General features: G+C 41.7%; 1 protein-coding gene across 1 annotated transcript in view; it reads right to left on the minus strand.

Annotated features, from left to right (window-relative positions):
• Positions 1-27248, minus strand: part of LOC128657819 (histone-lysine N-methyltransferase SMYD3) — a 336343-nt gene that overhangs the window by 36065 nt on the left and 273030 nt on the right. The window contains exon 3 of the mRNA XM_053712236.1: positions 22403-22510. Within this exon, the coding sequence (XP_053568211.1) occupies positions 22403-22510 (108 nt within the window). The remainder of the gene's footprint in view (positions 1-22402; positions 22511-27248) is intronic.

Raw genomic sequence — 27248 nt, forward strand, 5'->3', positions numbered from 1 at the left:
CATCCCTCGAATTCCGATTGGCTGATAGGATTCTATCAGCCAATCGGAATTAAGGTAGGAAAATTCTGATAGGCTGATGGAATCAGCCAATCAGATTCAAGTTCAATCCGATTGGCTGATCCAATCAGCCAATCAGATTGAGCTCGCATTCTATTGGCTGATCGGAACAGCCAATCGGATTAAACTTGAATCTGATTGGCTGATTCCATCAGCCAATCAGAATTTTCCTACCTTAATTCCAATTGGCTGATAGAATCCTACCAGCCAATCGGAATTCGAGGGACGCCATCTTGGATGACGTCCCTTAAAGGAACCGTCATTCGTCTAGTCGTCGGAAGAAGAGGATGGATCCGCGCTGGAGGTCTTGAAGATCAGCCGGTCGTCATCGGATGGAAGAACATAGAAGATGCGGCTTGGATGAAGATGTTTGCCAGTCCGGATGTCCTCTTCTGCCCGCTTGGATCAAGACTTCAGCCGGAGGATGGATGTCTTCAGCCCCCCGCTTGGGCTTGGATCAAGACATTGGAGCCTGGACGGATCGCTGATACCCGGTGTGGTGAAGATAAGGTAGGAAGATCTTCAGGGGCTTAGTGTTAGGTTTATTTAAGGGGGGTTTGGGTTAGATTAGGGGTATGTGTGTGGTGGGTTGTAATGTTGGGGGGGGGGGGGGGTATTGTATGTTTTTTTTCCAGGCAAAAGAGCTGAATTCTTTGGGGCATGCCCCGCAAATGGCCCTTTTAAGGGCTGGTAAGGTAAAAGAGCTTTTCTATTTTAATTTTAGAATAGGGTAGGGCATTTTTTTATTTTGGGGGGCTTTGTTATTTTATTATGGGGCTTAAGAGTAGGTGTAATTAGTTTAAAATTGTTGTAATATTTTTCTAATGTTTGTAAATATTTTTGTATTTTTTGTAACTTAGTTCTTTTTTATTTTTTGTACTTTAGTTAGTTTATTTAATTGTATTTAATTGTAGGTATTTTATTTAATTAATTTATTGATAGTGTAGCGTTAGGTTTAATTGTAGATAATTGTAGGTATTTTATTTAATTAATGTATTGCTAGTGTAGTGTTAAGTTTAATTGTAACTTAGGTTAGGATTTATTTTACAGGTAATTTTGTAATTATTTTAACTAGGTAGCTATTAAATAGTTATTAACTATTTAATAGCTATTGTACCTGGTCAATATAATTACAAAGTTGCCTGTAAAATAAATATTAATCCTAAAATAGCTACAATATAATTATTATTTTCTATTGTAGTTGTATATTAGGGTTTATTTTACAGGTAATTATTTAGTTTTAAATAGGATTAATTTATTTAATAAGAGTTAATTTATTTCGTTAGATTTAAATTATATTTAACTTAGGGGGGTGTTAGGGTTAGACTTAGCTTTAGGGGTTAATACATTTATTATAGTAGCGGCGCGGTCCGGTCGGCAGATTAGGGGTTAATAAGTGTAGGTAGGTGTCGGCGACGTTGAGGGGGGCAGATTAGGGGTTAATAAATATAATATAGGGGTCGGCGGTGTTAGGGGCAGCAGATTAGGGGTACATAAGTATAACGTAGCTGGCGGCGGTGTGCGGTCGGCAGATTAGGGGTTAAAAAAATGTTATCGAGTGGCGGCGATGTGGGGGGACCTCGGTTTAGGGGTACATAGGTAGTTTATGGGTGTTAGTGTACTTTAGAGCACAGTAGTTAAGAGCTTTATGAACCGGCGTTAGCCCAGAAAGCTCTTAACTCCTGTTTTTTTCCTGCGGCTGGAGTCTTGTCGTTAGATTTCTAACGCTCACTTCAGCTACGACTCTAAATACCGGCGTTAGAAAGATCCCATTGAAAAGATAGGATACGCAAATGGCGTAGGGGGATCTGCGGTATGGAAAAGTTGCGGCTGCAAAGTGAGCGTTAGACCCTTTAATGACTGACTCCAAATACCAGCGGGCGGTAAAAAACAGAATTTATGCTTACCTGATAAATTACTTTCTCCAACGGTGTGTCCAGTCCACGGCGTCATCCTTACTTGTGGGAATATCTCTTCCCCAACAGGAAATGGCAAAGAGTCCCAGCAAAGCTGGCCATATAGTCCCTCCTAGGCTCTGCCCACCCCAGTCATTCGACCGACGGACAGGAGGAAAAAAATAGGAGAAACCATATGGTACCGTGGTGACTGTAGTTTAGAGAAAATAATTCATCAGACCTGATTAAAAAACCAGGGCGGGCCGTGGACCGGACACACCGTTGGAGAAAGTAATTTATCAGGTAAGCATAAATTCTGTTTTCTCCAAGATTGGTGTGTCCGGTCCACGGCGTCATCCTTACTTGTGGGAACCAATACCAAAGCTTTAGGACACGGATGAAGGGAGGGAGCAAATCAGGTCACCTAAACGGAAGGCACCACGGCTTGCAAAACCTTTCTCCCAAAAATAGCCTCCGAAGAACCAAAAGTATCAAATTTGTAAAATTTGGCAAAAGTGGAAAGACCAAGTCGCTGCCTTACATATCTGATCAACAGAAGCCTCGTTCTTGAAGGCCCATGTGGAAGCCACAGCCCTAGTGGAGTGAGCTGTGATTCTTTCAGGAGGCTGCCGTCCGGCAGTCTCGTAAGCCAATCAGATGATGCTTTTAAGCCAAAAAGAAAGAGTGGTAGAAGTCGCTTTTTGACCTCTCCTTTTACCAGAGTAGACGACAAACAGAGAAGATGTTTGTCTGAAATCTTTTGTAGCTTCTAAATAGAATTTTAGAGCACGGACTACGTCCAAATTGTGTAACAAACGTTCCTTTCTCTTGTTAAGTGTATCCAGTCCACGGATCATCCATTACTTATGGGATATTAACTCCTCCCCAACAGGAAGTGCAAGAGAATTCACCCAGCAGAGCTGCTATATAGCTCCTCCCCTAACTGCCATTACCAGTCATTCTCTTGCACCCAACGAATAGATAGGATGTGTGAGAGGACTGTGGTGATTATACTTAGTTTCATACCTTCAATCAAAAGTTTGTTATTTTATAATAGCACCGGAGTGTGTTATTCCTTCTCTGGTAGAATTTGAAGAAGAATCTACCTGAGTTTTTCTATGATTTTAGCCGGAGTAGTTAAGATCATATTGCTGTTTCTCGGCCATCTGAGGAGAGGTAAACTTCAGATCAGGGGACAGCGGGCAGATTAATCTGCAAAGAGGTATGTAGCAGCTTATTATTTTCTGACAATGGAATTGATGAGAAAATTCTGCCATACCGATATAATGTAAACTCAGCCTTAAATGCAGTAGCAGCAACTGGTATCAGGCTGTCATGTATGTATATTTTACACTTCAGTATTCTGGGGAATGGCACTTCACTGGAATTATACTGTATGCATAAAACTTTAGCCTAATTTGCAGGGACTAGCAACAGGCTTTTTAATAACACTCAATTTATTAATGTTAAACGTTTTTTGCTGGCATGTAAAATCGTTTCATTTTCTGAGGTACTGGGTGAAAAAATGTTTTGGGCACTATTTTTTTTCTCCACTTGGCAGTCGTTTTATTTAATTTATGACAGTTTACTGATCTCTCTCACTGTTATGTGTGAGGGGGAGATTCAGTCAGAAGTTTATTGTCTTCCCTGCATGATCCGGTTCATCTCTACAGAACTCAGGGGTCTTCAAAACTTGTTTTGAGGGAGGTAATCACTCACAGCAGAGCTGTGAGATTGTAGTTGACTGTGATAAAAAAACGTTTATTTCTGTATTTATTTATTTATTTATTTTTTTCTGCTATCAGGGTTAGTTATCCTTTGCTAATGGGAGCAATCCTTTGCTAAAATTGTGTTTTTTACAAAGATTTGATGCTATAACTTTTCAGTTTATTAATTTTCAACTGTCATAACTTTTTCTGTGCTTCTTATAGGCACAGTACGTTTTCATATTATAGTAAATTACTTGAAAAGTATTTCCAAGTTGCTAGTTTATTTGCTAGTGTGTTAAACATGTCTGATTCAGAGGAAGATATCTGTGCTATATGTGCTAAAGCCAAAGTGGAGCCCAATAGAAATTTATGTACTAACTGTATTGATGCTACTTTAAATAAAAGTCAATCTGTACAAATTGAACATATTTCACCAAACAACGAGGGGAGAGTTATGCCGACTAACTCGCCTCACGTGTCAGTACCTGCATCTCCCGCTCGGGAGGTGCGTGATATTGTAGCGCCGAGTACATCTGGGCGGCCATTACAAATCACATTACAGGATATGGCTACTGTTATGACTGAAGTTTTGGCTAAATTACCAGAACTAAGAGGTAAGCGTGATCACTCTGGGGTGAGAACAGAGTGCGCTGATAATATTAGGGCCATGTCAGACACTGAATCACAATTTGCAGAACATGAGGACGGAGAGCTTCATTCTGCGGGTGACGGTTCTGATCCAAACAAACTGGATTCAGATATTTCAAATTTTAAATTTAAGCTGGAAAACCTCCGTGTATTACTAGGGGAGGTGTTAGCGGCTCTGAATGATTGTAACACAGTTGCAATACCAGAGAAAATGTGTAGGTTGGATAAATATTTTGCGGTACCGGCGAGTACTGACGTTTTTCCTATACCTAAGAGACTTACTGAAATTGTTACTAAGGAGTGGGATAGACCCGGTGTGCCGTTCTCACCCCCTCCGATATTTAGAAAGATGTTTCCAATAGACGCCACCACACGGGACTTATGGCAAACGGTCCCTAAGGTGGGGGGAGCAGTTTCTACTTTAGCTAAGCGTACCACTATCCCGGTGGAGGATAGCTGTGCCTTTTCAGATCCAATGGATAAAAAGTTAGAGGGTTACCTTAAGAAAATGTTTGTTCAACAAGGTTTTATATTGCAACCTCTTGCATGCATTGCGCCTGTCACGGCTGCAGCAGCATTTTGGTTTGAGTCTCTGGAAGAGACACTTGAATCAGCTCCATTAGATGAGATTACACACAAGCTTAAAGCCCTTAAGTTAGCTAACTCATTTATTTCAGATGCCGTAGTACATTTAACTAAACTTACGGCTAAGAATTCCGGATTCGCCATTCAGGCACGCAGAGCACTGTGGCTAAAATCCTGGTCAGCTGACGTTACTTCTAAATCTAAATTGCTTAATATACCTTTCAAAGGGCAGACCTTATTCGGGCCCGGGTTGAAAGAAATTATCGCTGACATTACAGGAGGTAAAGGCCATGCCCTGCCTCAAGACAGAGCCAAACCTAAGGCTAGACAGTCTAATTTTCGTTCCTTTCGTAATTTCAAAGCAGGAGCAGCATCAACTTCCTCTGCACCAAAACAGGAAGGAGCTGTTGCTCGCTACAGACAAGGCTGGAGACCTAACCAGTCCTGGAACAAGGGCAAGCAGGCCAGGAAACCTGCTGCTGCCCCTAAGACAGCATGAATCGAGGGCCCCCGATCCGGGAACGGATCTAGTGGGGGGCAGACTTTCTCTCTTCGCCCAGGCTTGGGCAAGAGATGTCCAGGATCCCTGGGCGTTAGAGATCATATCTCAGGGATACCTTCTAGACTTCAAATTCTCTCCCCCAAGAGGGAGATTTCATCTGTCAAGGTTGTCAACAAACCAAATAAAGAAAGAGGCGTTTCTACGCTGCGTACAAGATCTTTTATTAATGGGAGTGATCCATCCGGTTCCGCGGTCGGAACAAGGACAAGGGTTTTACTCAAATCTGTTTGTGGTTCCCAAAAAAGAGGGAACTTTCAGGCCAATCTTGGATTTAAAGATCCTAAACAAATTCCTAAGAGTTCCATCGTTCAAAATGGAAACTATTCGGACGATTTTACCCATGATCCAAAAGGGTCAGTGCATGACCACAGTGGATTTAAAGGATGCTTACCTTCACATACCGATTCACAAAGATCTTTACCGGTATCTAAGGTTTGCCTTTCTAGACAGGCATTACCAGTTTGTAGCTCTTCCATTCGGATTGGCTACGGCTCCGAGAATCTTCACAATGGTTCTGGGTGCTCTTCTGGCGGTACTAAGACCGCGAGGAATTGCGGTAGCTCCGTACCTAGACGACATTCTGATACAAGCTTCAAGCTTTCAAACTGCCAAGTCTCATACAGAGTTAGTACTGGCATTTCTAAGGTCGCATGGATGGAAGGTGAACGAAAAGAAGAGTTCTCTCTTTCCACTCACAAGAGTTCCCTTCTTGGGGACTCTTATAGATTCTGTAGAAATGAAGATTTACCTGACAGAAGACAGGTTAACAAAGCTTCAAAATGCATGCCGTGTCCTTCATTCCATTCAACACCCGTCAGTAGCTCAATGCATGGAGGTGATCGGCTTAATGGTAGCAGCAATGGACATAGTACCCTTTGCACGCCTACATCTCAGACCGCTGCAATTGTGCATGCTAAGTCAGTGGAATGGGGATTACTCAGACTTGTCCCCTACTCTGAATCTGGATCAAGAGACCAGAAATTCTCTTCTATGGTGGCTTCTCGGCCACATCTGTCCAGGGGGATGCCATTCAGCAGGCCGGACTGAACAATTGTAACAACAGACGCCAGCCTACTAGGTTGGGGCGCTGTCTGGAATTCTCTGAAGGCTCAGGGACAATGGAATCAGGAGGAGAGTCTCCTACCAATAAACATTCTGGAATTGAGAGCAGTTCTCAATGCCCTTCTGGCTTGGCCTCAGTTAACAACTCGGGGGTTCATCAGGTTTCAGTCGGACAACATCACGACTGTAGCTTACATCAACCATCAGGGAGGGACAAGAAGCTCCCTAGCAATGATGGAAGTATCAAAGATAATTCGCTGGGCAGAGTCTCACTCTTGCCACCTGTCAGCAATCCACATCCCGGGAGTGGAGAACTGGGAGACGGATTTCTTAAGTCGTCAGACTTTTCATCCGGGGGAGTGGGAACTTCATCCGGAGGTCTTTGCCCAAATACTTCGACGTTGGGGCAAACCAGAGATAGATCTCATGGCGTCTCGACAGAACGCCAAGCTTCCTCGTTACGGGTCCAGATCCAGGGATCCGGGAGCGGTTCTGATAGATGCTTTGACAGCACCTTGGACCTTCGGGATGGCTTATGTGTTTCCACCCTTCCCGATGCTTCCTCGATTGATTGCCAGAATCAAACAGGAGAGAGCATCAGTGATTCTAATAGCGCCTGCATGGCCACGCAGGACTTGGTATGCAGATCTAGTGGACATGTCATCCTGTCCACCTTGGTCGCTACCTCTGAAACAGGACCTTCTGATCCAGGGTCCCTTCAAACATCAAAATCTAATTTCTCTGAAGCTGACTGCTTGGAAATTGAACGCTTGATTTTATCAAAACGTGGTTTTTCTGAGTCAGTTATTGATACCTTAATACAGGCTAGGAAGCCTGTTACCAGAAAGATTTACCATAAGATATGGCGCAAATACTTATATTGGTGCGAATCCAAGAGTTACTCATGGAGTAAGGTTAGGATTCCGAGGATATTGTCTTTTCTACAAGAAGGTTTAGAAAAGGGTTTATCCGCTAGTTCCTTAAAGGGACAGATTTCAGCTCTGTCCATTCTTTTACACAAACGTCTGTCAGAAGTTCCGGACGTTCAAGCTTTTTGTCAGGCTTTAGCTAGGATCAAGCCTGTGTTTAAAACTGTTGCTCCACCATGGAGTTTGAACTTAGTTCTTAATGTTTTACAGGGGGTTCCGTTTGAACCCCTTCATTCCATTGATATCAAGTTGTTATCTTGGAAAGTTCTGTTTTTAATGGCGATTTCCTCGGCTCGAAGAGTCTCTGAGTTATCTGCCTTACATTGTGATTCTCCTTATCTGATTTTTCATTCAGACAAGGTAGTTCTGCGTACTAAACCTGGGTTCCTACCTAAGGTGGTCACTAACAGGAATATCAATCAAGAGATTGTGGTTCCATCTTTGTGTCCTAATCCTTCTTCGAAAAAGGAACGTCTGCTACACAATCTAGATGTAGTCCTTGCCCTGAAATTTTATCTACAGGCAACTAAGGATTTTCGACAAACGTCTTCCCTGTTTGTCGTTTATTCTGGTCAGAGGAGAGGTCAAAAAGCTTCGGCTACCTCTCTCTCCTTTTGGCTTCGTAGCATAATACGGTTAGCCTATGAAACTGCTGGACAGCAGCCTCCTGAAAGAATTACAGCACATTCTACTAGAGCTGTGGCTTCCACTTGGGCCTTTAAGAATGAGGCTTCTGTTGAACAGATTTGCAAGGCTGCAACTTGGTCTTCTCTTCATACTTTTTCCAAATTTTACAAATTTGACACTTTTGCTTCTTCGGAGGCTGTTTTTGGGAGAAAGGTTCTTCAGGCAGTGGTTCCTTCCGTATAAAGAGCCTGTCTGTCCCTCCCGTCATCCGTGTACTTTAGCTTTGGTATTGGTATCCCATAAGTAATGGATGATCCGTGGACTGGATACACTTAACAAGAGAAAACATAATTTATGCTTACCTGATAAATTTATTTCTCTTGTAGTGTATCCAGTCCACGGCCCGCCCTGTCACTTTAAGGCAGGTAATTTTTCCATTAAACTACAGTCACCACTGCACCCTATGGTTTTCCTTTCTCTGCATGTTTTCGGTCGAATGACTGGTAATGGCAGTTAGGGGAGGAGCTATATAGCAGCTCTGCTGGGTGAATCCTCTTGCACTTCCTGTTGGGGAGGAGTTAATATCCCATAAGTAATGGATGATCCGTGGACTGGATACACTACAAGAGAAATAAATTTATCAGGTAAGCATAAATTATGTTTCTTTGAAACTGGATTCGGACACAAAGAAGGTACAACTATTTCCTGGTTAATATTTTTGTTAGAAACAACCTTTGGAAGAAAACCAGGCTTAGTACGCAAAACCACATTAACTGCATGGAACACCAGATATGGCGGAGCACACTGCAGAGCAGATAACTCTGAAACTCTTCTAGCAGAAGAAATAGCAACCAAAAACAAAACTTTCCAAGATAACAACTTATTATCTATGGAATGTAGAGGTTCAAACGGAACCCCTTGAAGAACTGAAAGAACTAAATTTAAACTCCAGGGAGGAGTCAAAGGTCTGTAAACAGGCTTGATCCTAACCAGAGCCTGAACAAATGCTTGAACATCTGGCATAGCTGCCAGTCGTTTGTGTAGTAAGACAGATAAAGCAGAAATCTGTCCCTTTAGAGAACTCGCAGATAATCCTTTATCCAAACCTTCTTGCAGAAAGGAAAGAATCTTAAGAATCTTAATCTTATTCCAAGGTAATCCCTTGGATTCACACCAGCAGATATATAATTTCCATATCTTATGGTAAATCTTTCTAGTTACCGGTTTTCTGGCCTGAACCAGAGTATCAATCACAGAATCTGAAAACCCACGCTTTGATAGAATCAAGCGTTCAATCTCCAAGCCGTCAGGTGGAGGGAGACCAGATTTGGATGTTCGAATGGACCCTGAACAAGAAGGTCCTGTCTCAAAGGTAGCTTCCATGGTGGAACCGATGACATATTCACCAGGTCTGCATACCAAGTCCTGCGTGGCCACGCAGGGGCTATCAAGATCACCGAGGCCCTCTCCTGTTTGATCCTGGCTATCAGCCTGGGAATGAGAGTAAACGGTGGAAACACATAAGCTAGGTTGAAGGTCCAAGGCGCTACTAGTGCATCCACTAGAGTCGCCTTGGGATCCCTGGATCTGGACCCGTAGCAAGGAACTTTGAAGTTCTGACGAGACGCCATCAGATCCATGTCTGGAATGCCCCATAGTTGCGTCAACTGGGCAAAGATCTCCGGGTGGAGTTCCCACTCCACCGGATGGAATGTCTGACGACTCAAATAATCCGCTTCCCAGTTTTCCACACCTGGAATGTGGATCGCAGATAGGTGGCAGGAGTGATTCTCCGCCCATTGTATTATTTTGGTCACTTCTTTCATCGCCAGGGAACTCCTTGTACCCCCCTGATGATTGAGATACGCAACAGTCGTCATGTTGTCTGATTGGAATCTTATGAATCTGGCCTTTGCTAGCTGAGGCCAAGCCTTGAGAGCATTGAATATCGCTCTTAGTTCCAGAATGTTTATCGGGAGAAGAGACTCTTCCCGAGACCACAGTCCCTGAGCTTTCAGGGATTCCCAGACCGCGCCCCAGCCCACTAGGCTGGCGTCGGTCGTGACGATGACCCACTCTGGACTGCGGAAGCTCATTCCCTGGGATAGGTGATCCTGGGTTAGCCACCAACGAAGTGAGTCTCTGGTCTTCTGATCTACTTGAATCACTGGAGACAAGTCTGTATAATCCCCATTCCACTGTTTCAGCATGCACAGTTGTAATGGTCTTAGATGAATTCGCGCAAAAGGAACTATGTCCATTGCCGCAACCATCAACCCTACTACTTCCATGCACTGAGCTATGGAAGGACGTGGAAAAGAATGAAGAACTTGACAAGCGCTTAGAAGTTTTGACTTTCTGACATCTGTCAGAAAGATCTTCATTTCTAAGGAATCTATTATTGTTCCCAAGAAGGGAACTCTGGTTGACGGAGACAGAGAACTTTTTTCTATGTTCACCTTCCATCCGTGAGATCTGAGAAAGGCCAGAACGATGTCTGTATGAGCCTTTGATTTTGAAAGGGACGACGCTTGTATTAGAATGTCATCCAAGTATGGTACTACTGCAATGCCCCTCGGTCTTAGAACCGCTAGAAGGGACCCGAGTACCTTTGTGAAAATCCTTGGAGCAGTGGCTAATCCGAATGGGAGGGCCACAAACTGGTAATGTTTGTCCAGAAAGGCAAACCTTAGGAACTGATGATGTTCTTTGTGGATAGGAATATGTAGGTACGCATCCTTTAGATCCACGGTAGTCATAAATTGACCTTCCTGGATAGTGGGTAGAATCGTTCGAATGGTTTCCATTTTGAACGATGGTACCCTGAGAAATTTGTTTAGGATCTTTAAATCCAGAATTGGTCTGAAGGTTCCCTCTTTTTTGGGAACTACGAATAGATTTGAGTAAAATCCCATTCCTTGTTCCATCATTGGAACGGGGTGTATCACTCCCATCTTTAACAGGTCTTCTACACAATGTAAGAACGCCTGTCTCTTTATTTTGTTTGAGGATAAGTGAGACATGTGGAACCTTCCCCTTGGGGTTAGTTCCTTGAATTCCAGAAGATAACCCTGAGAAACTATTTTGAGTGTCCATGGATCCTGAACATCTCTTGCCCAAGCCTGAGCAAAGAGAGAGAGTCTGCCCCCCACTAGATCCGGTCCCGGATCGGGGGCTACTCCTTCATGCTGTTTTGGCCTGCTTACCCTTGTTCCAGCCTTGCATCGGTTTCCAGGCTGGTTTGGACTGTGAGGTATTACCCTCTTGCTTAGAGGATGCAGAATTAGAGCCCGGTCCGTTCCTGAAATTACGAAAGGAACGAAAATTAGACTTATTCTTGGCCTTGAAAGGCCTATCTTGTGGGAGGGCGTGACCCTTTCCCCCAGTGATGTCTGAGATAATCTCTTTCAATTCTGGTCCAAAGAGAGTTTTACCCTTGAAGGGAATGTTAAGCAATTATGTCTCGGATGATACATCCGCTGACCAAGACTTTAGCCAAAGCGCTCTGCGCGCCACAATTGCAAACCCTGAATTTTTCGCCGCTAATCTAGCTAATTGCAAAGCAGCATCTAAAATAAAAGAGTTAGCCAACTTAAGTGCGTGAACTCTGTCCATAACCTCCTCATATGGAGTCTCTCTACTGAGCGACTTTTCTAGTTCCTCGAACCAGAACCACGCTGCCGTAATGACAGGAACAATGCACGAAATGGGTTGTAGAAGGTAACCTTGCTGTACAAAAATCGTTTTAAGCAAACCCTCCAATTTTTTATCCATAGGATCTGTGAAAGCACAACTATCCTCGATAGGAATAGTAGTGCGTTTGTTTAGAGTAGAAACTGCCCCCTCGACCTTAGGGACTGTCTGCCATAAGTCCTTTCTGGGGTCGACCATAAGAAATAATTTCTTAAATATAGGAGGGGGAACAAAAGGTATGCCGGGCTTCTCCCACTCCTTATTCACTATGTCCGCCACCCGCTTGGGTATAGGAAAAGCGTCGGGGTGCACCGGAACCTCTAGGAACTTGTCCATCTTGCATAATTTTTCTGGAATGACCAAGTTGTCACAATCATCCAGAGTAGATAACACCTCCCTAAGCAGTGCGCGGAGATGTTCTAACTTAAATTTAAATGTCACAACATCAGGTTCAGCCTGTTGGGAAATTTTTCCTGAATCTGAAATTTCCCCATCTGACAAAACCTCCCTCATGGCCCCTTCAGATTGGTGTGAGGGTATGACAGAACAATTATCATCAGCGCCCTCCTGCTCTTCAGTGTTTAAAACAGAGCAATCGCGCTTTCTCTGATATGCAGGCATTTTGGATAAAAACAGAATTTATGTTTACCTGATAAATTACTTTCTCCAACGGTGTGTCCGGTCCACGGCGTCATCCTTACTTGTGGGATATTCTCTTCCCCAACAGGAAATGGCAAAGAGCCCAGCAAAGCTGGTCACATGATCCCTCCTAGGCTCCGCCTACCCCAGTCATTCGACCGACGTTAAGGAGGAATATTTGCATAGGAGAAACCATATGTTACCGTGGTGACTGTAGTTAAAGAAAATAAATTATCAGACCTGATTAAAAAAACCAGGGCGGGCCGTGGACCGGACACACCGTTGGAGAAAGTAATTTATCAGGTAAACATAAATTCTGTTTTCTCCAACATAGGTGTGTCCGGTCCACGGCGTCATCCTTACTTGTGGGAACCAATACCAAAGCTTTAGGACACGGATGAAGGGAGGGAGCAAATCAGGTCACCTAAATGGAAGGCACCACGGCTTGCAAAACCTTTCTCCCAAAAATAGCCTCAGAAGAAGCAAAAGTATCAAATTTGTAAAATTTAGAAAAAGTGTGCAGTGAAGACCAAGTCGCTGCCTTACATATCTGATCAACAGAAGCCTCGTTCTTGAAGGCCCATGTGGAAGCCACAGCCCTAGTGGAGTGAGCTGTGATTCTTTCAGGAGGCTGCCGTCCGGCAGTCTCATAAGCCAATCGGATAATGCTTTTAATCCAGAAGGAGAGAGAGGTAGAAGTTGCTTTTTGACCTCTCCGTTTACCAGAATAAACAACAAACAAAGACAAAGTTTGTCTGAAAACCTTAGTAGCTGCTAAGTAAAATTTGAGAGCACGAACTACATCCAAGTTGTGCAACAAACGTTCCTTCTTTGAAACTGGATTAGGACACAAAGAAGGCACAACTATCTCCTGGTTAATGTCTTTGTTAGAAACAACTTTTGGAAGAAAACCAGGTTTTATCAACGGAATGTAAGGGTTCAAACGGAACCCCCTGAAGAACTGAAAGAACTAGGTTGAGACTCCAAGGAGGAGTCAAAATTTTGTAAACAGGCTTGATTCTAACCAGAGCCTGAACAAAGGCTAGAACATCTGGCACAGCTGCCAGCTTTTTGTGAAGTAACACAGACAAGGCAGAAATCTGTCCCATCAAGGAACTTGCAGATAATCCTTTTTCCAATCCTTCTCGAAGGAAGGATAGACTCTTAGGAATCTTAACCTTGTCCCAAGGGAATCCTGCAGATTCACACCAACAGATATACCAAATTATGTGGTAATTTTCTGGTTACAGGCTTTCAGGCCTGAACAAGAGTATTAATAACAGAATCTGAGAACCCTCGCTTTGATAAGATCAAGCGTTCAATCTCCAAGCAGTCAGCTGGAGTGGGTCGAACGGACCTAGAACAAGAAGGTCTCGTCTCAAAGGTAGTTTCCATGGTGGAGCCGATGACATATTCACCAGATCTGCATACCAAGTCCTGCGTGGCCACGCAGGAGCTATCAAAATCACCGACGCCCTCTCCTGATTGATCCTGGCTACCAGCCTGGGGATGAGAGGAAACGGCGGGAACACATAAGCTAGTTTGAAGGTCCAAGGTGCTACTAGTGCATCCACTAGAGCCGCCTTGGGATCCCTGGATCAGTACCCGTAGTAAGGAACTCTGAAGTTCTGACGAGAGGCCATCAGATCCATGTCTGGAATGCCCCACGGTTGAGTGACTTGGGCAAAGATTTCCGGATGGAGTTCCCACTCCCCCGGATGCAATGTCTGACGACTCAGAAAATCCGCTTCCCAATTTTCCACTCCTGGGATGTGGATAGCAGACAGGTGGCAGGAGTGAGACTCCGCCCATAGAATGATTTTGGTCACTTCTTCCATCGCTAGGGAACTCCTTGTTCCCCCCTGATGGTTGATGTATGAACTTGGCCCTCGCTAGCTGAGGCCAAGCTTTGATAGCATTGAATATCGCTCTCAGTTCCAGAATATTTATCGGTAGAAGAGATTCTACCCGAGACCAAAGACCCTGAGCTTTCAGGGATCCCCAGACCGCGCCCCAGCCCATCAGACTGGCGTCGGTCGTGACAATGACCCACTCTGGTCTGCGGAAGGTCATCCCTTGTGACAGGTTGTCCAGGGACAGCCACCAACGGAATGAGTCTCTGGTCCTCTGATTTACTTGTATCTTCGGAGACAAGTCTGAATAGTCCCCATTCCACTGACTGAGCAGGAACAGTTGTAATGGTCTTAGATGAATGCGCACAAAAGGAACTATGTCCATTGCCACTACCATCAAACCTATCACTTCCATGCACTGCGCTATGGAAGGAAGAGGAACGGAATGAAGTATCCGACAAGAGTCTAGAAGTTTTGTTTTTCTGGCTTCTGTCAGAAAAATCCTCATTTCTAAGGAGTCTATTATAGTTCCCAAGAAGGGAACCCTCGTTGACGGAGATAGAGAACTCTTTTCCATGTTCACTTTCCATCCGTGAGATCTGAGAAAGGCCAGGACAATGTCCGTGTGAGCCTTTACTTGAGGAAGGGACGACGCTCGAATCAGAATGTCGTCCAAGTAAGGTACTACAGCAATGCCCCTTGGTCTTAGCACCGCCAGAAGGGACCCTAGTACCTATGAGAAAATCCTAGGAGCAGTGGCTAATCCGAAAGAAAACGCCACGAACTGGAAATGCTTGTCCAGGAATTCAAACCTTAGGAACCGATGATGTTCCTTGTGGATAGGAATATGTAGATACGCATCCTTGAAGTCCACCTTGGTCATGAATTGACCTTCCTGGATGGAAGGAAGAAGTGTTCGAATGGTTTCCATCTTGAACGATGGAACCTTGAGAAACTTGTTCAAGATCTTGAGATCTAAGATTGGTCTGAACGTTCCCTCTTTTTTGGGAACTATGAACAGATTGGAGTAGAACCCCATCCCTTGTTCTCCTAATGGAACAGGATGAATCACTCCCATTTTTAGCAGGTCTTCTACCCAATGTAAGAATGCCTGTCTTCTTATGTGGTCTGAAGACAACTGAGACCTGTGGAACCTCCCCCTTGGAGGAAGCCCCTTGAACTCCAGAGAATAACCTTGGGAGACTATTTCTAGCGCCCAAGGGTCCAGAACATCTCTTGCCCCAGCCTGAGCGAAGAGAGAGAGTCTGCCCCCCACCAGATCCGGTCCCGGATCGGGGGCCCGCATTTCATGCTGTCTTGGTAGCAGTGGCAGGTTTCCTGGCCTGCTTTCCTTTGTTCCAGCCTTGCATAGGTCTCCAGGCTGGATTGGCTTGAGAAGTATTACCTTCCTGCTTAGAGGACGTAGCCCTTGGGGCTGATCCGTTTCTGCGAAAGGGACGAAACTTAGGTTTATTTTTGGTCTTGAAAAGACCTATCCTGAGGAAGGGCGTGGCCCTTGCCCCCAGTGATATCAGAGATAATCTCTTTCAAGTCAGGGCCAAAGAGTGTTTTCCCCTTGAAAGGAATGTCAAGCAATTTGTTCTTGGAAGACGCATCCGCTGCCCAAGATTTTAACCAAAGCGCTCTGCGCCACAATAGCAAACCCAGAATTTTTTCGCCGCTAACCTAGCCAATTGCAAGGTGGCGTCTAGGGTGAAAGAATTAGCCAATTTAAGAGCACGAATTCTGTCCATAATCTCCTCATAAGAAGAAGAATTACTAATAATCGCCTTTCCTAGCTCATCAAACTAGAAACACGCGGCTGCAGTGACAGGGACAATGCATGCAATTGGTTGTAGAAGGGAACCTTGCTGAACAAACATCTTTAGCAGACCTTCTAATTTTTTATCCATAGGATCTTGGAAAGCACAACTATCTTCTATGGGTATAGTGGCGCGCTTGTGTAGAGTAGAAACCGCCCCCTCGACCTTGGGGACTGTCTGCCATCAGTCCTTTCTGGTGTCGACTATAGGAAAACAATTTTATAAATATGGGAGGAGGTACTAAAGGTATACCGGGCCTGTCCCATTCTGTACTAACAATGTACGCCACCCGCTTGGATATAGGAAAAGCTTCGGGGGGCCCCGGGGCCTCTAAGAACTTTTCCATTTTACATAGTGGTTCTGGAATGACCAGATAATCACAATCATCCAAATTGGATAACACCTCCTTAAGCAGAGCGCGGAGATGTTCCAACTTAAATTTAAAAGTAATCACATCAGGTTCAGCTTGTTGAGAAATGTTTCCTGAATCTGAAATTTCTCCCTCAGACAAAACCTCCCTGGCCCCCTCAGACTGGTGTAGGGGCCCTTCAGAAACCATATCATCAGCGTTCTCATGCTCTACAGAATTTTCTAAAACAGAGCAGTCGCGCTTTCACTGATAAGTGGGCATATTGGCTAAAATGTTTTTGATAGAATTATCCATTACAGCCGTTAAATGTTGCATAGTAAGGAGTATTGGCGCACTAGATGTACTAGGGGCCTCCTGTATGGGCAAGACTGGTGTAGACGAAGGAGGGGATGATGCAGTACCATGCTTACTCCCCTCACTTGAGGAATCATCTTGGGCATCATTTTTACTAAATTTTTTTTTTTATGACATAAAATACATATAGTTAAATGAGAAGGAACCTTGGTTTCCCCACAGTCAGAACACAATCTATCTGGTAGTTCAGACATGTTAAACAGGCATAAACTTGATAACAAAGCACAAAAAACTTTTTAAAATAAAACCGTTACTGTCACTTTAAATTTTAAACTAAACACACTTTATTACTGCAATTGCGAAAAAGTATGAAGGAATTGTTCAAAATTCACCAAAATTTCACCACAGTGTCTTAAAGCCTTAAAAGTATTGCACACCAAATTTGGAAGCTTTAACCCTTAAAATAACGGAACCGGAGCCGTTTTTATATTTAACCCCTTTACAGTCCCTGGAATCTGCTTTGCTGAGACCCAACCAAGCCCAAAGGGGAATACGATACCAAATGATGCCTTCAGAAAGACCTTTCTATGTATCAGAGCTCCACACACATGCAGCTGCATGCCATGCTGTCCTCAAAAACAAGTGCGCCATACCGGCGCGAAAATGAGGCTCTGACTATGATTAGGGAAAGCCCCTAAAGAATAAGGTGTCAAAAACAGTGCCTGCCGATATAATCATATCAAAATACCCAGAATAAATGATTCCTCAAGGCTAAATATGTGTTAATAATGAATCGATTTAGCCCAGAAAAAGTCTACAGTCTTAATAAGCCCTTGTGAAGCCCTTATTTACTATCTTAATAAACATGGCTTACCGGATCCCATAGGGAAAATGACAGCTTCCAGCATTACATCGTCTTGTTAGAATGTGTCATACCTCAAGCAGTAAGAGACTGCACACTGTTCCCCCAACTGAAGTTAATTGCTCTCAACAGTCCTGTGTGGAACAGCCATGGATTTTAGTTACGGTGCTAAAATCATTTTCCTCATACAAACAGAAATCTTCATCTCTTTTCTGTTTCTGAGTAAATAGTACATACCAGCACTATTTTAAAATAACAAACTCTTGATTGAATAATAAAAACTACAGTTAAACACTAAAAAACTCTAAGCCATCTCCGTGGAGATGTTGCCTGTACAACGGCAAAGAGAATGACTGGGGTAGGCGGAGCCTAGGAGGGATCATGTGACCAGCTTTGCTGGGCTCTTTGCCATTTCCTGTTGGGGAAGAGAATATCCCACAAGTAAGGATGACGCCGTGGACCGGACACACCTATGTTGGAGAAATATTTGCTATGGAGTTATCCATTACAGCCGTCAATTGTTGCATGGTAATAAGCATTGGCGCGCTAGAAGTACTAGGGGCCTCCTGCGTGGGCAAAACTGGTGTAGACACAGAAGGAGATGATGTAGAACCATGTCTACTCCCTTCATCTGAGGAATTATCTTGGGCAATTTCATTATCTGTGGCAGTACTGTCCTTACTTTGTTTGGACGCTATGGCACAATTATCACACAATTTTGAAGGGGGAGACACATTGGCTTTCATACATATAGAACATAGCTTATCTGAAGGCACAGACATGTTAAACAGGCTTAAACTTGTCAATAAAACACAAAAAAACGTTTTAAAACAAAACCGTTACTGTCTCTTTAAATTTTAAACAGAGCACACTTTATTACTGAATATGTGAAACAAATATGAAGGAATTGTTCAAAATTTACCAAAATTTCACCACAGTGTCTTAAAGCATTAAAAGTATTGCACACCAATTTTCAGAGCTTTAACCCTTAAAATAACCGGAGCCGGTTATAGATTTAACCCCTATACAGTCCCAGCTACAGCCTTTGCTGTGACTTTACCAAGCCCAGAGGGGAATACGATACCAAATGACGCCTTTTAGGAACTTTTCCAACTACTTTCAGGTCCTCACACATGCATCTGCATGTCTTGCTCTCAAAAACAACTGCGCAGTAATGGCGCGTAAATGAGGCTCAGCCTACAACTAGGAAGGCCCTTCCTGACTGGAAAAGGTGTCTAACATAGTGCCTGACGTTAAAAACGTTCCCCAAGTTTATAAGTGTGAATTATCAGCATAAACATGTATAAAATGTCCAAATAAAGCAATCGATTTAGCCCATAAAAGTGTCTACCAGTTTTATAGCCCATTTTAAGCCTTTTATTCTGTTTGAGACTAAGAAAATGGCTTACCGGTCCCCATGAGGGGAAATGACAGCCTTCCAGCATTACACAGTCTTGTTAGAAATATGGCTAGTCATACCTTAAGCAGAAAAGTCTGCTAACTGTTTCCCCCAACTGAAGTTACTTCATCTCAACAGTCCTATGTGGAAACAGCAATCGATTTTAGTTACTGTCTGCTAAAATCATCTTCCTCTCACAAACAGAATTCTTCATCCTTTTCTGTTTCAGAGTAAATAGTACATACCAGCACTATTTTAAAATAACAAACTCTTGATAGTAGAATAAAAAACTACAACTAAACACCACAAACTCTTAACCATCTCCGTGGAGATGTTGCCTGTGCAACGGCAAAGAGAATGACTGGGGTGGGCGGAGCCTAGGAGGGACTATATGGCCAGCTTTGCTGGGACTCTTTGCCATTTCCTGTTGGGGAAGAGATATTCCCACAAGTAAGGATGACGCCGTGGACCGGACACACCAATGTTGGAGAAACCAGCGTTAGGAGCCTCTAACGCTGGTTTTGACGGCTACCGCCAAACTCTAAATCTAGCCGTATGATAGAATATTATTTGGACAAAAAAGAAAATCAATCAAGTACATTGTTATATTTTGTAAAACTGTTATAATCCTATATATAATGAGAATTTTACTTCTGAATTGGGTCAAGACAATTAAATTTCTTTCTTTTTTTTAAATCTTTTATCCGTTCCTATTCCTTCTTGTTATAGAAAAATTCTATATAAACTATTTCTTTTCCTGTGTTCTCAAAGTAATTTTTAGAGTGATCTTACATCCCTTTTTATATGATAGTTTTCTCATTTATTCTTTATAGTCTCAAATATATAAAACTTAAACACTTTGTAACTGCATAATCTTACACAACATCGAAATATATATTAAAGCCTTGGCAAAACTACCATAATAAATTAGCACATTAGTACTGTATTTTCTAATTCTTATTTCGTAATTCTTATATTTTTCACTTGACTATATTTAATATGTTGTTAATATTTTTTGTTGAAACATTTTCAATATGTTTAAGTTTAAAGGGACACTGAAGTCAAATTACACTTTCATGATTCAGATAGATTGTGCAACTTTAGAGACATTTCCAATTTACTTCCATAATCAAATTGTGCAAAGTCTTTTTATATGCACATTAAGGGCTCCATGTACGAAGCAGCGTAAGCTGTTCCGGAGCCCATGCAGGGCAGGTTCACACATGCAAGGCTGCTTCCTGCAATGTTCATTATATTGCTGCTTCTTACACCAGAACTCGCTCGCTCGTGGTGACTGACAGACCCTTCTCTCGCGTGACTTGTCACATGAGAGAGGAGGCGGCATTACACACTCATCGCAGTGTGTAATGAAGCATAAAGGCCAGTGAATGGGAGCTGCACCTGATTACTGTGGCATTTCGCTCCATTGACATTCCTAAAATTGGACTGACATCAATTTGTGAGCTTTTTGCTGTCTATTTTTTTCTTTTTTTTGTAAATTCTTTTTATTGAGAGAGAACATGTGAAAATATACAAACAGAACTGTAATACATCATACAATTGACAGCATATTTAGCAGTACATATTGTAACAGCCTTTAGTACATAATATAGGTCCACTTTATTCAAAGTTCTTATGTTACTACCTCTTATATTTTATATCTTTAATTAGAGAGAGAACAGTTTCTCTCTTGGCAACCCTACATTCACTAATAAACCTAACTTAACCTATTGAATAAAACTATCAACTAGTGCAGTGCGCAAGCCTGCGACTCAGAACTCCGTGTTTGCATAGAGAGTTCGGTGGTCCGGGAGGAAGGGGGAGGGGAAATGGAGAGAGCGAGAAAAAAAAAAGGGGGGGGGGGGGGGGAGGGCCTATTGAAATACAATGTGATTCCATTCTCCTCTCAGGGAGTCTTCTAGAAATATACTAGTGTTACAAAAAGGAGCCAGTACCTGTCGTATTTCCAATTCAAAAGTGAAAATTAAGCTGCGCCATTTTCTCAGGAATTAATTCAGTCTGCTTCCGACATCTACTCTAACGTCAATTTGTTTGCTGTCTATTTTATGTGAATTACTCCAGTTGATATTATCCTGCTGATCTATTTTTGTATTGTGTTGAATAGGTATTATCGCTCATTTTAAGTCCTTAAAGGGACAAAAAACAAGTTGGGATAGAGACAAAATAATATAATAATATGTAATTTAATTACTTTACCTGCAAATTTATACTGCAGTGCCTCACCATTAACCCTTTCTTTTTAGTTTTTGAATTGTAAAGCTCTAACTCACCCCACACAATTCCTTTTATGGCTGTATCTATGTTTATTGTTCTTTTGGTAAAATGCAAAAGTAAATAGGGAGTATCTGTTGGAGCATGCCTAGAAGCTGTGAACTCAGTTGAAATACAATGCCTGTGTCTAAACACTGATAAGAGGGGTGGAGTTGGCTGCTCCAGGCAGCTAAGTTATGTAATTCATTTTACTCTTTTTTTAAATTATTTTAAAATACTTGCCAGAAATGTTTAAACAATTTTAAAAATGCAAACTATTTTAAATTAATTAGCCCTTTTAGGATATGCACAGATCTCAACCTGTTTTATGGCACTTTAAGTGTACTTGGATGAACATATCCGCTGCCCGTATGCAGCGAAGTCATGCGGACAACTTCTCAAGTTGAGAAGCTTATCCGCACGCAGTTTAATACATGGGGCCCTGAGTCACCAGCTCCTACTGAGCATGTGCAAGAGTTCACAGTGCATACATATTTTGGTCTATGATTGGTTGATGGCTGTCACATGATACTGAGTTGACAGCAAATTGAAGGAAATTTCACAGGAAAGTTCATAGCATATACATATATGAGTTTGATTCACAGATGGCTTCTCATTTACAATTGAGAGTAAGTGCTATTGTATTGTCTTTTTATTATGGACTTGTTTATTATGATATTCTACTGTATTTAATGGTGCTTTAAACAAGCCTCAATGAAGTAGTTGAACATCATAAAAGTGGTTTAGTGCTATTTTAACAGCTATGTTTACATTTTGATAGATGAATCCAAAGACCATGTCCTACAAAACCTATACAACTCAAGTACGATGTAGATTTGTTCATTTGGTCAGTTACACTGTAATAACTAAAGTTTATTCAAATATTCACATATTGTTGAGATAATATAAAACATCAAATTAAGATACGTAACACATAAGACACTGAGTAATCAGGTTCCAGGCATAGAGAGAAAAAAAGCCATGCTTGTTATGATATATAGCCTGTATCAATAATGAATGGAGTCCTAGGTTTTAGGATTTAATTATTGGAATCATCAAGTTGAATGGACCATATCTTTTTACATAGTCTAAGTATCAAATTTACACCAGTAACAAAAACTTACCAGATTAAAAATGATTTTTCCAACCAATCGGACTAAAGCAGTTGGGACATTGGGTGAGACGTCTTTAAGACAAATGCATTCCCTCTTGTGATCTTTCCAAGCATCCCTCTGTTGTAAAAAAAATAAATATATATAAGAACATAAAAAAACCAAAAACAAATACATTGAATACAATCAGCTATTGCTTTCATTTTACTTGATTAATTAATTTAGGTACAAAAATAGTGAGCAGGCAGGAACCACTATATAGCCACTTTTTAAGCATTTTAGATAGGAGAGAGACTGTTGCTGTATTAAAGGGATAGTAAACACCAAAAATCTTATTGTTTAAAAAATTTACTATTCCCTAGTTTTCCATAACCAACACTGTTATAGAAATATTCTTTTTACCTCTGTGATTACCTTGTATCTAAGCTTCTGCTTACTGCCCCCTTATCTCAGATCTTTTGACAGACTTGCATTGCAGGCAATTAGTGCTGACTCTTAAAAAAACTCCACGTGCATGAGCACAATGTTATTTATATGAAACATATGAACTAACGCCCTCTAGCTGTGAAAAACTGTCAAATGCACTCAGATAAGAAGCGACATTCAAAGGCTTAGAAAAAAGCATATGAGCCTACCTAGGTTTAGCTTTCAACTCAGAATAGCAGGCGAACAAACCAAATGTGATGATAAAAGATAATTAGAATGTTGTTTAAAATTACATGCCCTATCTGAATCATGAAAATTTAATTTGGACTTCATTATCCCTTTAAATGGAGAAGTATTTTCATTTATAAATGCACAATACAAAGTGATGTGCTTTATATAACACCCCTGACTTGACTAGCATTGTCTGTGAAGATGATGTAGGGAAGGGAAGCCAGGTTTTGAAAGTAAGCTCTCCTCTGCACCTGGGTAATATTATAAGCAGCTTGTTGATTGCAGGCACACAAAGAGCCTTTCTAGATCAAAGGGAATGGGGGACAGCAAAATGAAAGGAGGTAGGTCAGAGCATAATGCGGCCAAGCAGCTATAATCCTTTTTAATACCTTTAAATGTTACTCTTTCATATGTACTATAAAATGGCTCTTGCATTTCACAGTGCCAGCAAAGTATTACAAATAAATTAGATATACCAAGTCACTGATCTTAACCAGGATGAAAACCAGGTAGCTTCACAATAATTAGTTTGTTATTTTTTGAAGACTTTGTATATATTATTATAACTATATCATTGCAAATATAAAGAGATGCTGTGTAATTTGCTGAGTGTTATGGTCTGCTGAAAACTGTTGACAAATGAGTTGAATATGCAACTGATCTTACTAGAAAAAGTCAAACATAGATAGAGCCATCCATATATTAAATCATTTTAAAAATATAAACAAATTATGAATGCAATAATATAAAGTCAGTCCGATCTGATCCCTGAAATGGTGGCTCACTAACAAAAGTTTTGACTATATATGAACTATACTTTATACTACAAGATAAGTTGTTTCATTCACAGTATATGTAGTTTTGTTTATTCTGTGCTAAATAATATGTAGGTAAAAATTACAGAGGATAGCAGAAAATTATTTAATATTAGAAAATATTACACTGCCCCCACTCGGCTAGCAAACTTTCGGTGGAGAAAAAGCTTCATGCCACACAGCCAGGTCAATTCAAGGTGTGGATGGAGGACCACCAGATCTCCATACCTGAACCCCATTGAAAACCCCTGGTATGTGATCAAGATAAAGTCGTTTAGGTGAAATGCGCATCAGGCATATTCATTCCTGAATCCCTCCAGCTCCTTCTTATTATGAGAAATAGTTAATTGCATGGCGATTTAGCCGTTTGTGACCACCCTGGTATTACCAGTTCTCACAGGCATACACCTTAGCTAGATTAATTGGTATGAGGATCTTCCTACTTTCATAGTTAACTTTTGGTGTCACTTGTCATCAGGCTACCAGGGTCATTTATATATTTTTTAGGTCACTTATAATAGACTAGTCCTAAAGCCCGTTCACACGGGCCATGTTGTGCAGTACAGCGGTCTCTCTCTCTCCTGTTTACGGTCTCCTGATCCTCACGCTGCTGTTTACGGTCTCCTGATCCTCGCGCTGCTATTTCAATTGTGGAGGTGCGAGGTCGGGTGGGTGCGCGTGCGAAGGTCTATTCTCAGCTGTGCGCTCAAGGTGTTTTCTCAGCTCGGAGGTGCGCGTGCAAGGATCTAAGGCCAAGTGTGTTTGTCACTACTGCGCATGACGGCTTCAGAAAAACACACTTGGCCTTTTATAATATAGGATTATACCTGTGAATTTCACGCTTTCTCATTGATCACCAAAGCTGTTAGATTAAAATACCACATGGATAAGGAATCCCAAGTATTATTGCACTTCCTTTTATTTTTAACTAGTCCTAAAGCCCGTGTACACAGGCCAATTTTTGCAGTACAGCGGTTCCACCCCTTGCTCTCTCTCTATCCCCCCTCTTGTCTGCTCTCTCTCTCTGGGAAACTCCTGTTCTCCCTTTATTGTACCATAGTATATTTTTCAGTGAGGCTTCTATTGAGCTTTACGTTCCCTACCCATTTCTATTTTCATATGTGATCAAGAAGAAGATGGATGGTCACAACCCATTAAACAAAGCCAAGCTCCTTGAATTTGCCAAAAGTGGCATAAAGTCACCCAACAGCAATGTGAAAGACTTGTGAAGAGCATGCCAAGACAATTGTTAGCTGTAATTGAGAATCATGGTTATTCCACCAAATATTGATTTCTGAACTGTTGCTAAGTTAAAACATTAGAATTGTGTTGTTTAAAAATGAATATGAACTAGTTTTCTTTAACTTATTAGATGTCTGAAAACACTGCATCTTTTTATTATTTTGACCAGTTGTCATTTTCTGCCAATAAATGCTCTAAATGACAATACTTTTATTTGTAATTTGGAAGAAAACTTGTAAGCAGTTTATAGAATAAAACAAAAAATTATATTTCACAAACGCATACATAGAAATAGTAAAACCAGAGAAACTGATAGTTTTACAGTGATCTCTTAATCTCCTATTTTTTTCCCCAGAGCTATATATGTATATATATATATATATATATATATATATATATATATGTGTGTATATATATATATATATATATATATATATATATATAGCAAATCCCTGTGTCACCTGTCTGCCACAAATAGCCTTAGAGTTACCTGTCTAGCTGCCAACCGTCAGACACAAACTCAACACACATGTTCATAAAGTTCCTGTGCAATATACAATCCGGTAAGGCAGACAACCAAAACCATCTAATACAGTTTCTCATAGTACTATACCTGCTACACACAATTTATCACCTGTCTTAATCCATAAATTGCCACATGTATCACCTGCGTGCCAAACATCCATATGTCACCATATTCCTGCCCTGCATTCACCTCTGCCTAGAGCTTGTTGTTTCCCAACAGATGATATTTGTGGGACAGCCTGTGAACTTGGGAGAACAGTTTAGAGAAGCGCGTGCTGCCCATATCACCGGCAAGAGGGTGACATAAGTCTCATGTGTAAGAGGGTTTGGAACAGTCATCTCCCTTGACAACTCCATTGCTGTCAGATGAAATCTTAGACTTTGATGTTCCTGAAACCATTGACTGTTGACATTACAGTGTTGACGGTACTATTTCAGAGCAGCATCCATGCTAAACAAAGCTTGCTAGCTTATTTAAAATGGTGGTTTGTTTGCTTCATAAGCTTTGTTTACCATGGATGCTGTTACTGTCAGATCTGTGAAAGGAGGGTTAAACCCCCTCTGCCCGCACGGCATTCTGGGGTATGTCGTTGCGTTGCATGTGACTTATAAAGGTAACGGCAAACAGCAGTCTGCAGAGGCAAGGTGGCTTGAGGGATCACAGTGCACCAGTGACGCCCGCATTGAGGCCTGCACTAAGGCAACAAAGAACTAGTGATGCACCGAAATGGAAATTCTGGACCGAAACCGAATCCGAAAATCCAGGATGCACTTAGCCGAAAACCGAAACAGAAACAGAAAATTTCTTTTATTTTCCAAATTATTTTAAAATATTTTTTTTTAGTTCTTTTTGCATAATTAGACTATTTTGTGAATAAATCTGAATTGAAAACCTGCAATCCAATAAAATAAAAACATAATTTATGCTTACCTGATAAATGTATTTCTCTTGTAGTGTATCCAGTCCACGGATCATCCATTACTTGTGGGATATTCTCCTTCCCAACAGGAAGTTGCAAGAGGATCACCCACAGCAGAGCTGCTATATAGCTCCTCCCCTCACTGCCATATCCAGTCATTCGACCGAAACAAGACGACAAAGGAGAAACCATAGGGTGCAGTGGTGACTGTAGTTTAATTAAAATTTAGACCTGCCTTAAAAGGACAGGGCGGGCCGTGGACTGGATACACTACAAGAGAAATAAATTTATCAGGTAAGCATAAATTATGTTTTCTCTTGTTAAGTGTATCCAGTCCACGGATCATCCATTACTTGTGGGATACCAATACCAAAGCTAAAGTACACGGATGATGGGAGGGACAAAGCAGGAACTTAAACGGAAGGAACCACTGCCTGTAGAAACTTTCTCCCAAAAAACAGCCTCCGAAGAAGCAAAAGTGTCAAATTTGTAAAATTTTGAAAAGGTGTGAAGCGAAGAACAAGTCGCAGCCTTGCAAATCTGTTCAACAGAGGCCTCATTTTTAAAGGCCCAGGTGGAAGCCACAGCTCTAGTAGAATGAGCTGTAATCCTTTCAGGGGGCTGCTGTCCAGCAGTCTCATAGGCTAAGCGTATTATGCTCCGAAGCCAAAAGGAGAGAGAGGTTGCCGAAGCTTTTTG

Source organism: Bombina bombina, chromosome 4 (genome assembly GCF_027579735.1).
Source record: "Bombina bombina isolate aBomBom1 chromosome 4, aBomBom1.pri, whole genome shotgun sequence".
Classification (NCBI taxonomy): domain Eukaryota; kingdom Metazoa; phylum Chordata; class Amphibia; order Anura; family Bombinatoridae; genus Bombina; species Bombina bombina.